The following is a 12,326-nucleotide window of genomic DNA, read 5'->3' on the forward strand; positions in this document are numbered from 1 at the left end:
TTGGCCTACAGTGAGTTCCAGGCCAGCCTGATCTATATACAGAGAAACCCTGTCTTCAAAGAACTCCTCCCACGCACATGGTACCCAGGAAAGCTGTAATGAATCCTGAAAAAAACTTGTGGGAACGAAGGTCTAAAGCCTTAGCAGTGGGTATGAACATGCAAGCAGGGTCATAGTGGTGGTGGGGGAGGTGAGGGAGGCCACTGTCACCTAGAAGGGAGGATGGGCAGCTTTTACTAATGCAACCCAGCTGCAGAGCCTTAGCCAACACAATGTGTAACCTATGCAGGTGCAGTTCAGGATGGTTGGGGACAACTAAGGAAGTCTGTAGGCAATGATTGCTTTGGAACTTGGGGATATAGAGAAATTTCATCCCTAAATTTTACTTCAGCAGACTTTTTCTCATGTGAAACAAATCCAGTAAGACAACAAATGGCAGGAAAGGACACTGTGTCTTCCTGGAGTGCTGTCTTGGCTCTCCTCGATCTGCAGGTCCCATTTCCCCTATACCTAGGTCCTCCTGGCTGGGTGGCAGACAAGGGGAAGGGGTGTTGTCTGGAGTGCAGTAAGCCAGTCAGCCAGGCCAGGCAGCCCCATGCCAGACTAAGTGCTGTTTTCTTCTCCCTGTCGTTTGGGTGAGCCTAGCCCAGGATTTGAGGGCTACCCTCTAATGCCTCACTGGGAGCATCTGGGGAGTCCTATAAGAATTACCTGTGCTTTCAAGCGGGTTCTCTAACGCGACATAAATTGTGTGTCCTGGTTGGGACTTGGCAGCCAAGGCAGAGTTTCTCCCTGGAAAGTGAAAGGAGCATTTCTCCCCATCCCATGCTGCTGCATCCTTCATGGGGAAGTGAGTGGCACTTGGTGCTTCTTTGCACCCAAGGGCTCCTGGGAACCTGTAATCTGAGTGGCCACAAACAGCTGAGAGTAGCCTTCACAAACATTTATTTACACAAAATTCAAGTTACATATGATACAGTCTTTTTACACAGTTTAAACAGACTTGGTTTCCTTCTCTATTTTTACTACCAAAAGGTAAAGAAAAGCATGTAACCATCTACTTCATTTTTTTTTCTTTTTTCTTTTGTACAAAGTGAGATCATGCACTTTTAACTTTGAAATCTTTTGCTAAGTGCAAATACTAGATTCTCTCCAGTTTTAAGGCAAGTACACTGGGGGTGGCTAGGCAGTTTCTCAGATCAGGAAGCGGCCTGGGCCCCAGAGGTTGGGTGCCAGCTGCCTCAGGGGTCCCTGCTGGCACACAGATTCTGGGAGGGCCACTAAGGACAAGATGCCTTGATGGAGACAGGCATAAGCAGTCTGCCCTGCAGCTACATGAGGCCACAGACAGGCTGTATTTCCAAGGACATGACCCTGACTTCACCTCGCTGATGGTCAAGGTCTGGGTGGCACCTGTTCTTCCAGCAACCCCAGAAACTGCCAAGCTCACCTGGCCTCTTGGTGGAGTTATGCGATAGGGGTACTGGGTAGACCCAGAACTGAGTGTCTAGTCCAGCGGCTCATGAGGCTTGGAGGGGCAGTGCTTGGAGGAACCACCCACCCGTGGGGCCTCTGGAGAAGTGCAGGGAACACAAATACACTAAAAGTTAAGGTACTTGGAGGATCCTGTCATGCAGCATGTGGCCCATCTTTCCAAGGCACTGTCATTCAGACTAGTAGCACAGTTCAGGTGACCCATAGCAGAGCTCCTGAGTGGCCACTGTGTGTGCCCCACCTACACTCAGGTGATCATGGGCACCTCAAGGAGTCTTTCCCCTCTACAGGGACATCTCACTTCCAAGTCTGCACACTTTGACCATGGGGCACCCCACAGCAATGGGAGGAAAAGGACAGCCGATACAACTGAGAAACCCACCTGCCTCCAATCCTGTTTCACAAACAGGCTACAGGGACACAGGGACCTGGTGTGGACAGGAGAGGACACAGGCAGTGGGAGCATGGCTGGAACATTCAAGAAGGCAGCTGTTCTCATCCTGGAGCTGGGCCTCAGCCTCTGCCTGCTTCCACTACTAACTAATGAGGGAACAGATAAGCAGGCAGGACGGTTGCTGTGACAGCTGCAGCAGTCACGAGGCCATCTGCGCCCCTAGGGAAACCCAAAACACCTTAGAGGAGATGTGGCTCATCCCAGGTTGGTGACAAGTGAGCCCTCTGCCCCCAAAAGGGGGTAGCCCAGGAGTAAATGACAACTTTGCAAAAAGGCCCTTTTGTCTGATGTCAAGTGTTAGGATGACTGGCTCTCAGCAGTTGCCAGCCCTGTGGAAATACTTTCAACTTGACTTTCAAGGATGGGGACAAACTTGAGTAGCTCACAAACAACTTCAGGTCAAACTATGTGAACAGGAGCAACTACATTGATAACAGAACAAAACTTGGGCCACAGACGAGTCTTGAAGGCCCTTAAACCTGAGTAGGCCTTGGCTTACAAGGGGAGGGAGGCCTGGCCTTGGGATGGCAGGTTACTTCCCTTGAGCTTTCAAATGTCTGCTGGGGAGGGAATGTGGCAAATGACTAAAGGGCCTTAGCTTCATGGACTGGACCATTGTACCCTGGAACAATCTGGGAGCTGCCCTAACACTGGCCCAGTGACAGTCAGCACCCAAAGGGTATCAGACTGAAGGATCAGTGACCCTTGCAAAGGAAAGAGGAGGAGGACACAGGTCCACCCTCAAGAGGGAAGCAAAGACTCCACCCACATAGGTGAGACTGGGTCCTCCTGCAGACTCAGTGTGGCTGGATGGGCTTTGGGTGTCAGAAGCGATGCCGTGGCTGGGGGCCAAAGTGCATGGGCAGGTTGTGCTCCAAGGGCACATGCACATGGCCAAAGTCGTAGTTGACACGCACGTTGGGCAGAGGGGGTACGTAGGGTGCGGGCACAGGACCTATGTTGATGGGGAAGTTGTTGAACACGGGCCGTACAGGTGCCAGGGGGAAAGGTGGGTGCACAAAGGCATAGGGTGGCATCTGTGGGTGCAGGTTCTGTGGGACAGGCCGTGGCAGGGCTTCTACACGCTGTACTTTCTCAGCTGGCTTCTCCAGTGGGGGGCCGATGCGTTTGAATGTGTTCTCTGAAAGGAAGATGGGATTCAGTGGAAGCAAACAGAACTAACTCCAATACACTTTTGCCTGTGACTAGGGCACTGCATGCCAATTTTTACTGTGCCATGGCATGGAAGCCCAGCATAAGAGGGCTACTTCTGACTCTCGGTATACTCTCCTTTGGACCCAGAAGTTGTGGCTCTGAAGAGTAGGCTGGATGCCAAATTCCAGACAAAAGAATGTCAGAGCAAGATGCCAAAGGGCAAATCTATACTTTGCCAGTGGTCACTTGCATAGCCCATAGAGGGCAGTATATTGTTTATCTAGCTTGGAACAACCCACATGAGATGTCCCTTCATAGCCTCAGGGACTTGCTGTCATTTCTCCCTAAGCCCCAATAATGGTAAGGCAACCTTCTTAGTCAGGCTTCTATCTGCCTTCAGTGTGCCATCTTGAGGAACCCATGACTTTCATTGACCTCCCATGGCTTGAAGTAGTCACCCGAGGGACAGCCTTTACCCAACCACCTCCAGGCCCATTTGTGCCTGGAAAGAATACTTGCCTCCATTCTTCCTTTTCTGTTCCTCTTCAGCCTCCTTTTGGATTTCCTCAATCAGCTTTTCATCATCTTCCTAGAATAAAAGCAACACCAGGGGGTGAGTCTGTAGCACAGTGTACTAAGGCCAGAGGGCAGCAGCTCATTAAAGCACTTTACTATCTCCTGCACCGTCCTCCTTCACCAGCTGTTAGCCATCTAGTAAGGAGGCCTGGGGGTTGTTGAGTGGTGTCTATGTGCTCAGTAAGCTGCATGAAGGCAGAGGGCAGGTGGTGACAAAAGGGCTAAAAGCCTGAGGCAGCTCTGGGCATAGCAGGCCTGCTGGGTGGAAGCTGCCTGTAATTCTGAATAGCTGGGTTTTTGCCATGTGATTTTTTTTTTTTTTTTGTTTTGTTTTGTTTTTTTGAGACAAGGTTTCTCTGTGTAGCTTTGGAGCTTGTCCTGGAACTAGCTCTGTAGACCAGGCTGGCCTAAAACTCGAACTCACAGAGATCCACCGGCCTCTGCCTCCCAAGTGCTGGGATTAAAGGGTGTGCCACCAATACCCAGCAATGTGCTATTCTTGTGTTTCCATGTGCTCCGAAGGAGACCTCAACTTTTGTCAGAGCCATCACCCATGCTTGCTTCATGTGTGGGGCTAGGGGTCATCCCATTCTTGAGGAGACTGCAAAGTAGGATCAAAAGGCTTCCCTGTTTTGAAAATCCCGACCAAGGGCTGTGTATGGTGGCACACACCTTTAATCTCCACCCTTAGGAGGCAGAGGCAGGAAGATCTCTGAGTTGAGGCCAGCCTGATCTCCAGAGCTAAGTTCTCTCAAGAAACCAAAAGAAAATCCATCAAGATGGTGGACGTTTTCAGGCCAGCAAAAAGTCTCAAGGGGTGGTGGCTCATCAGAAGCAGGGCATGGCAATACAGCAGACTTGGACAAATCAACAAAACTGACTGGGAGCATGTGAAAGAGCTCATTAAGGGTCATAAACAGCCAAACATGGTGCATACCTATGATTCAAGCAACTAGAAAGCAGAGGCAAGAATACTGTGAGTTCTAGGCTGGCCTGGGCTACCCTAACCAAAGCTGAGTGTGGTGGTGCATGTCTGTAATCCCAGCAAGATCAGGAGTTTAAGGTCATCCTTTGGTTACATAGTGAGTTCAAGGCCATCTTGGGTTACTTGAGACCTGGTCTCAAAAAACCCACATGGGGAGTGAGGGCAAGTTTGTAAGTTCTTGTAAACACTTGATTCTCTGCTTCACCAACCTATCTTTGACAATGTTGGTTTTTTTCTCTTTTTTAAAAATTATTTATTTATGTACTGTATATGTGGGGTGTGTGTATGTATGCATGTATATGTATGTTATGACACCTGTGTGGAGGTCAGAGGCCCGTTGGCAGAAGTTGGTTCTCTCCTTTTACCATGCATGCTCTCAGGTCTGGCAGTAGGCTCCTTTATCACATGCATGATCTTGCTGGCTCTTTTTGAGACAGGGTCCTACTGCCATCGATGCTAGCCTAAGCCAATAAGTACATATGCCATTAGGGTTCTAATGCTGATCTAATGATACCCAAGAAAGTTCTGGGATGAAAAAGGATACATAGAGCCTGAAAGTGACAAATACCATATCCCTGGACCTCTTGCTGAGGAAGTCTGTGCATCTGCATTGCAGGTGAGTGACTCAGGTCACAGCCAAGCAGTAATTATTGACCTTATCACATGGCTATCATGTCCCCCAAGCCAGGAATTTCATTACACAGATGTGTACCACTGTTCTGTTGAGCCCACCCAGCAGGCCTGTGTCACTATGCAGCATATTCCCTTGCTCTGACAAAGGACTTTAGAATCTAAGAGAGCTGTTGGAGCAGGTTCTGTAATAATTTAAGTAACATTGGCAAATGCTCACATTCTCCAGGCCTTAGGTGACAAGTAACAAGCAACTGAAAATGATCCAAGTTTTTTTTGTTTTGTTGTTTTTTTCCATAACAGGGTTTGTCTGTTTAACAGCTCTGGCTGTCTTGGAACTCTCTCTGTAGACTAGGCTGGCTTCGATCTCACAGGAGATCCACCCGCCTCTGCCTCCTAAGTGCTGGAATTAAAGGAGTGTGCCAACAGACAGAGTCATAGCTGGCCAGATATGTCCCCCAGCATTTCAGAAATTGTAAGATAATGCCCATGTTCACTGTCTGGGAAGAGCACTGAAGGTCATACACATCTTCTAGGTGATACATAAAATCCTCTACATGAAAACTCAAGGTTGTTGGGTGGTGGTGGCACAAGCGTTTAATTCCAGTACTAGGGAGGCAGAGCCAGATGGATCTCTGTGAGTTTGAGGCTACCCTGACCTACAGAGAAAGTTTCAGGATGGCCAGGACTACACAGAGAAACCCTGATTTGGGAAAACAAAAACAAACAAACAAAAACATTGTCTGCTGGCTAAAAGTTGTTTTCCTTTTTTCACTACAGAGCTAGTAGCAGGCTTCTGAAGAAAGATTAAACAAACCAAAGTGACACAGACAACTGGGACGTTCAATGGGCTCTCTACCACAGGCTAAGTGGCCCAGGCACATTCCCACCAGTTGAGTCTCAAGGCATTGCCCTGAGAGAGGTTGGTGAAGGGTTCAAATAAGACAATACCTGAACAGGACTCAGTGCAAGGCAAGCACTAATTTAGAAGGCATGAAGTTCTGCAGGAAATGATGGACACAGGTTTTAGAAACATTTAAAATAAGGTAGAAATTGGGACATGTCTTTATTACATGTTTCACTGGTCTTTAAAAATTATATTTGGGACTGGAGAGATGGCTCAGAGATTAAGAGCACTGGATGCTCTTCTAAAGGTCTTGAGTTCAATTCCCAGCCAACTACATGGAGGCTCACAACCATCTGTAATGAGATCTGGTGCCCTCTTCCGGTGTGCAGGCATATATGCAGCCAGAACATACATAAGTAAATAATTAAAAAAAAATTGTATTTATTTTTTACTATTATTTATTAGATTTATTTTTCACGTGCACTGGTGTTTTGTAAGCGTATATATCTGTGTGTTGGATTTCCTGGAACTGGAGTTACAAACAGTTGTGAGCTGCCATGTGGGCGCTGGGAATTGAACCCGGGACCTCTGGAAGATCAGTACATTCTCTTAACCACTGAGCCATCTCTCCAGTCCATATTTATTTTATTTTTAGGACAGAGTCTTTCTATGTGGCCCTGGCTGTCCTAGAACTTGTTATGTATAACAGACTAGACTGGCTTCTGTTTCTTGCCAAGACATCCTGGCAAGAATGCCTTTTTAAATCCAGTGTCACTCAAATAGTTTCTTGAGGAAAATTCAGTAAAGGAATGCTGAAGGTCCTTTTATCTTGAAGGTTTACAGAGCTTAAGGGTGGGTTGCCTTTGCCTGCCTTCCTTTAGTTTGTGAACCAACACTATGCACTGTGCACTATCTTGAAAGATATGGGAAAGGTGAGGACAGAAGAAGTGTGGTCCCCTACAGGATCATCACAGTCCTGAGCATAGGTTGTAGATGGCTCTTCACCACACACTTTTTTGCTATTAAGTTTCAAGAGCAGTGGACACTAGATCCCTCTGTCTCAGTTTTAATGAGCAAGAATACTACATGGACTTCCAGATCCATGAATTTAACCAACTATGGATGGAAACTATTTGGGAGAAAAACAGCATTTGCTGAGATCAGGGCAGAGCCTGAACATAGTACCTCTGACTTGGAAGCCATGGTTTTGGTTAATTGCTTATGCTCTGAGGTGGCAATGTCTAGACAGAACCTTGAATCTGCCACCAAGGATGGCTGGAACATAAGAGACATGGGAGCTTTTCTTTTTAGAAAGAAGGCTATATGCTTGTCACTCAGAATCCTTTCCTGAGAACAGTAAGCAGCCACCACAGCTTTTCCTCCCATTCCTTCCTTTGTTTTGATCATTCCCTGATGTGCCAAGTATCCTCAATACCATTTGTCCTGAGTCTGGAGATGTCTTTGTTGCCTATGTCAGTTTCTGTTACCGAGACAGTGGGGCTCAGCTACGATCTATGAAGAATCATGAGTAAACTTCTGGTCAGTCAGTTCAGACCTCAACTATGAGCTGGGCATGGGGCACAGACTTGTGAGGCTCACCCTTAGATGACAGAGGAAGGTCTGTGAGTTTCTGGATAGTCTGGGTGATTTAGCTAGGGACCCATCTTAAAATGAAAAAAAAAAAAAAACCCAACCAAAAAACCCAACCAACTCTGAGCAAATACTGCATCAGTTGGTTTTTGCTGTTTAGCAACTTTAAGGGGAGAGGGAGAGACAGAGACACACCACATGCAGCCAGGATGTGTTCTCTGGTCACTTCCTTTGTCACTGAGTGGAGGTCCCTACCCAGCAGCTTCCCTTCAGTTTATAGTTCCTTAAGCAGAGGCTGGACCGACACAGTTTTTATCTAATAATTACTTTATCAAAACTGAAGAAAAACAAGTAACGTTAAAAAGCTAGGGAAGGCTGGGGTTTGAGGTTGATATAACCCTTTGGTCTGAAGACAGATGAGGCAATAGAGGTTCTATAAAGACACTCTAGGTCACACTGGCTTGCTGTGGGGCTGCTGGAAATGGGAACAATAGGAGGAAAGAGGATGATAGGCTAGTCTTCCAGCTCTTTGGCTGAGTCACTTGCAGGAAGCTGAAGCCTGTCTGGCCATAGCCACAGGGTTAAGTGGTGGATGTGACTAGAGCACCTACCTACAACTCTGGGGGCTCCAGAACCAGGTCTGGGGTCTAGTCCTAACCCCACTCCCTACCCAGGTAGAAGGTTCTTTAACTAAGGAATTACCTCCATCAGAGCTGCCACAGACAAGTCTATGGGAAATTTAAGAATTCCTGATTACTTTAGAGGAAAATAAGGTACACTGAGGTTCCATGTAGGCCGTCCCCTCTACAGCTTACAGCACTTAGCCACACAAACCATGGTTTCCAAGTCAGAGGCCTATGTCATTCAGTGTGTCTTGTTCTTTGAGCAAATGTTATTTCTTCTGCTCCAAAATATCTTCCATCCATGGTTAGTTATTGGCTATATAGGGCCAAGGTATTAGTGCACACAGGCTAGAGATGATGGTTCAATGACTAAATGCACAAATTTCTCTTGCAGGGGAGCTGAGTCTGAATCTCAGTACCCACAAATAAGACCCAACAAATAAAAACTTTCAAACAAGCAAAAACAACCAACCATCTACTGGAAGCAACTCTTAGTAACATTTTGGTATACTACCAATGTTTCTTTCTGACTTGACTTTAATTCCTGAGATTTCACACTGAAAGGATCCTCTGCAACTGCCACCCTATACCATGGCTCATGTTTACACACAAGGACTGGCAGGGTACAGTCAGAAGGCACTGAAGCCAAAGATCCAGAGATATGCTGAGAGTCGGCCCACAGGACCTCAGGCTATCCCGAGATCCACTCCCACCTGCCTACCTTGGCCAGAGGCAACTGTGGGGAAGAATCCTGCAGTGTTCTCTTCTGGCCCTCCCTGGACCCTGGCTGTAGGAGGATGCTACAGGCCTGAATGAGTTTCTCTCTGTGTCCTTTTTTGACTCGTCCTAATCTTAGGGTGTAGGGCAGGTATTTACTTTACATATCTACAGAGTTCCTTTCTGAAGAGCAGGGCCAGCTGATGGGAAGCAGGTGGACACTGGTCAGTGCTGACTGAAGCTGTCTTAAAGGAAAGGGGTAAGGACACATCAGGTTGTCATGGCAGTGCATCAAGTGCCTCTTTCACACTTACAGCCCTTAGATTACCTGAATTCCGTGAGAATAGAGAAGGAAATATGTGAAGCACCCCACAGTGGACTAGGTCACCCCAATTTGCAGGGCCAAGGACAAAAGAAGAAGATGTAATGTGGAACCTCATACCCAAAAATTTCCCTGGAGGAGTGAGTGCTTTCAATAAAGACAAGGAGGGTGGGAGATGTTTTATTTTCCATCCTTGAAATCTTTGAGCTCAGCAAGACACAAAAGGCCCTGGCAAAACTTTTTCACATGCAAGGCTACAAGGCATGTGGGTGGGGAGGAGAGCTGGGTACAGTCTGAGGGAGAAAGCAGGGGCCCAGCTGTTCTAGAAACTCACAGGAAGTGAGGTAGAGTAGAAATCACCAGAGAAGTTTTCATTAAGAGTGCAAAGACCTTTGCTTGTCCCTCAACCGCAAGTGCCACAGCTGTCCACACAGCAGGGTCTGGACAAAGAAACCACAGAAGAGAAACCCTAAGTAGTGAAGTGGAGACAGAGGTTGTCTTTACAGGTCAGGTACTAACAGCCACCACCAGCCACGGCTTGTGGATCCCAAGATGGATGCTTGAGCACTTGGCACAAACTTTTCCAAAACCTGATGAGCCCAAACCCCAATCTGATTTCTCATTACTTGCTTGCCTGCTGGCCTAGATCATGTGACCACGGGTGACTTTAGTTTTCTCTCCCCCTAGAAAATTGACAGGCAAGCCTGCTGCTGCCCAATCCCAGCCCCTTCCCCCGATGATTCTGGGCCAGGATTCTGGTCATATGTGGTCACAGCTGTTGTTAATAAACTTGCAAGGATTTTGTGAAAGGCTTCCAAAAGGCTAGAGATTTAATTTCAAATTATTCCCAGCTCAGTTGCGGTGCTGCCTGAACAACAGCAGCCCTAACCCCCACCCCCAGCTGTCTCCCTACAACAGGAAATTGGTGGTGGAGGTGGAGGGGAAAGCCCAGCTCAGGGAGGCACATGCTGTGCAGAAGGAAATGGACAATGTGCTGGGGAGGAGCAAAGATTACACACAAGAGCTCCAGACTAGCCTTTAGCTTCAGCAGCCATCTTATAGTCACAGACACCAGGCATCCAAGTGCCTCTGACTGGGGTACCTCCTCCACAAAGACGGAGGCAGGCAGAATGTGTCAGTTTGACTCCAGGTAGGGTTCAGTGTTCAGGCAAGGCCTGCTGGGCACTGCTGAAGATGATTTGCATGTGTACAGGGACTCACTGGACTGCTGTCCACTCTGACAAGGTTTCTTTAGTGATTCAGTGAAGGAGGTGGAGCTGTAGGGCTTCTCCTACCATCTGCAGCTTGCTGGGTTGGGAAGGTCAGTGAGTCCCCATCCTATATTACAAGGCCTGTCTGGTTCACAGGAGTGACCCCAGGGGCACCTTTAGGACATCTCCTGTTTTTGTGGAAGAAGCCCGATGGGCAGGAGATGTGGGCTTTCACCCTGCCTTTATTAAGTCCAGAATCCTGGGCAGTTTTCTTAGTCTGTAAAAGTGGGAAATCACTCCTCCCTGCCATGCTGTCAAAATCCCACCTAACATTGGAAAAGCAAAGTGCTGTGTACTAAAGGAAGTTATGACACCCACTTTCCTCACCTTCCTCTTTGTATTTTCTTATAGACACAATGGGATTGAAGGCAGTGACTAGAAATAAAAGCCAAGGCCAGCTGTTGGAACTGATGATTGGAAGGTTTTTTGGTTTGTTTATTTTGAGACAGTCTCTCTATTATTTAGCTCCAGCTGTCCTGGAACTTGCTATGTAGACCAGGCTGACCTGAACTCACAGAGAATTGACCTGCTTCTACAGCCCAAGTGCCTGCATTAAAGGAGCGTGCCACCATGTATATTAGCTAGGTTTTAAAACTGGGGACACAGATGCTGACTGCTTTTTGGGTAAGAGATTGTTTTAGTTCTTTTAATACTATAGATGAAGACATACAGCAACATGGTGAGGGCTCTGAGAGATTAGATCCATGTATTTGAGTGAGGTTCTCTTACATTTTAGAGGAGGCAGGGGCGGGTTATATCATGTGACTGATGGGTAGTCTATAGTACATGCTTATAATCAGACTATCTGATTCTAGGCCAAAGGGGAGGAAGTGGGAGAGAGACTGTAAGTCTCTCTAGGGACAATTTACAGCCAGGTATGAGAGAGCAAGAATATTGAAAAAACAAAAACAAAAAAAACAAAAACAAAAAACAAAAAAGGTTAATAAATTGGGCATAGTGGTGTATGCCTCTAATCCCAGCATACAGAGGCAGGTGGATCTCTGTGAGCTTGAGGCCAGCCATCAATTTCACCATTCCAGAGCCCAGCTTGCCAAGTGATGCTCTTGTGAACACAGCTCTAGTCAGATACAGCTTCCTGACCGTGGCTACCCCATTCCCAGCCATGTGTGGACAAGCAGAATTGAACTCTGGGATTTAGTCCTTTCCTTGAACAACTCTCCACTTCAGAGCAACACCTGCCCCTTCCCTCTTCTGGGCAGCACTGGGGTTTGAACCTAGAGTCTTGTACATGCTATGCAAGTACTCTACTGCTATGTCCCTTGTCTCACATCACTCCTGGTTTCCCTTCTTCCTAAAGGCAGCTTGCTTCATGACTTGTTTCTGGCATACTTGTGGCAAAGTATTTGTGGTAGCAAACAAAGAGAACTACTATTTGCCATCTGAGCCTTAGCGTAGAGTCCATTCAGGATCCTTAAGCCACCTCTAGTCATTAAGGGCTCAAACTTCTCTTCACTCCAAGCTATGCAGAAACAATTCCCTGCTGACAATGAGAGCTTCTTCCTGGCCTGCTGGTTAATGAAGCAGAGGCTAGGAGCAGGACAGTGCAAGCTTTGTCTCTGGCGATTCTGAATGGCTTTGTGTTCTCAGAGGACTCAGCAGATGCTGGGTTGGAATTTAATCCGTCTCCTGGTGAGATCAAGG

The 12,326-nt window shown here is 47.2% G+C and overlaps 1 protein-coding gene across 7 annotated transcripts in view; it reads right to left on the minus strand.

Annotated features, from left to right (window-relative positions):
* Positions 1-928: 928 nt before the first annotated feature.
* Rnf216 (ring finger protein 216) overlaps positions 929-12,326 on the minus strand; it is a 101,552-nt gene continuing 90,154 nt past the window's right edge. For all 7 annotated transcript variants that reach the window (XM_051205498.1, XM_051205492.1, XM_051205495.1 and 4 more), the window contains exons 16-17: positions 3,623-3,692; positions 929-3,089 (exon numbers count right to left, since the gene is read on the minus strand). In XM_051205498.1, coding sequence (XP_051061455.1) covers positions 2,773-3,089; positions 3,623-3,692 — 387 coding nt within the window. In that variant the 3' untranslated portion in view covers positions 929-2,772. The remainder of the gene's footprint in view (positions 3,090-3,622; positions 3,693-12,326) is intronic.

This window comes from Phodopus roborovskii, unplaced genomic scaffold (genome assembly GCF_943737965.1).
Source record: "Phodopus roborovskii unplaced genomic scaffold, PHOROB, whole genome shotgun sequence".
NCBI lineage: Eukaryota > Metazoa > Chordata > Mammalia > Rodentia > Cricetidae > Phodopus > Phodopus roborovskii.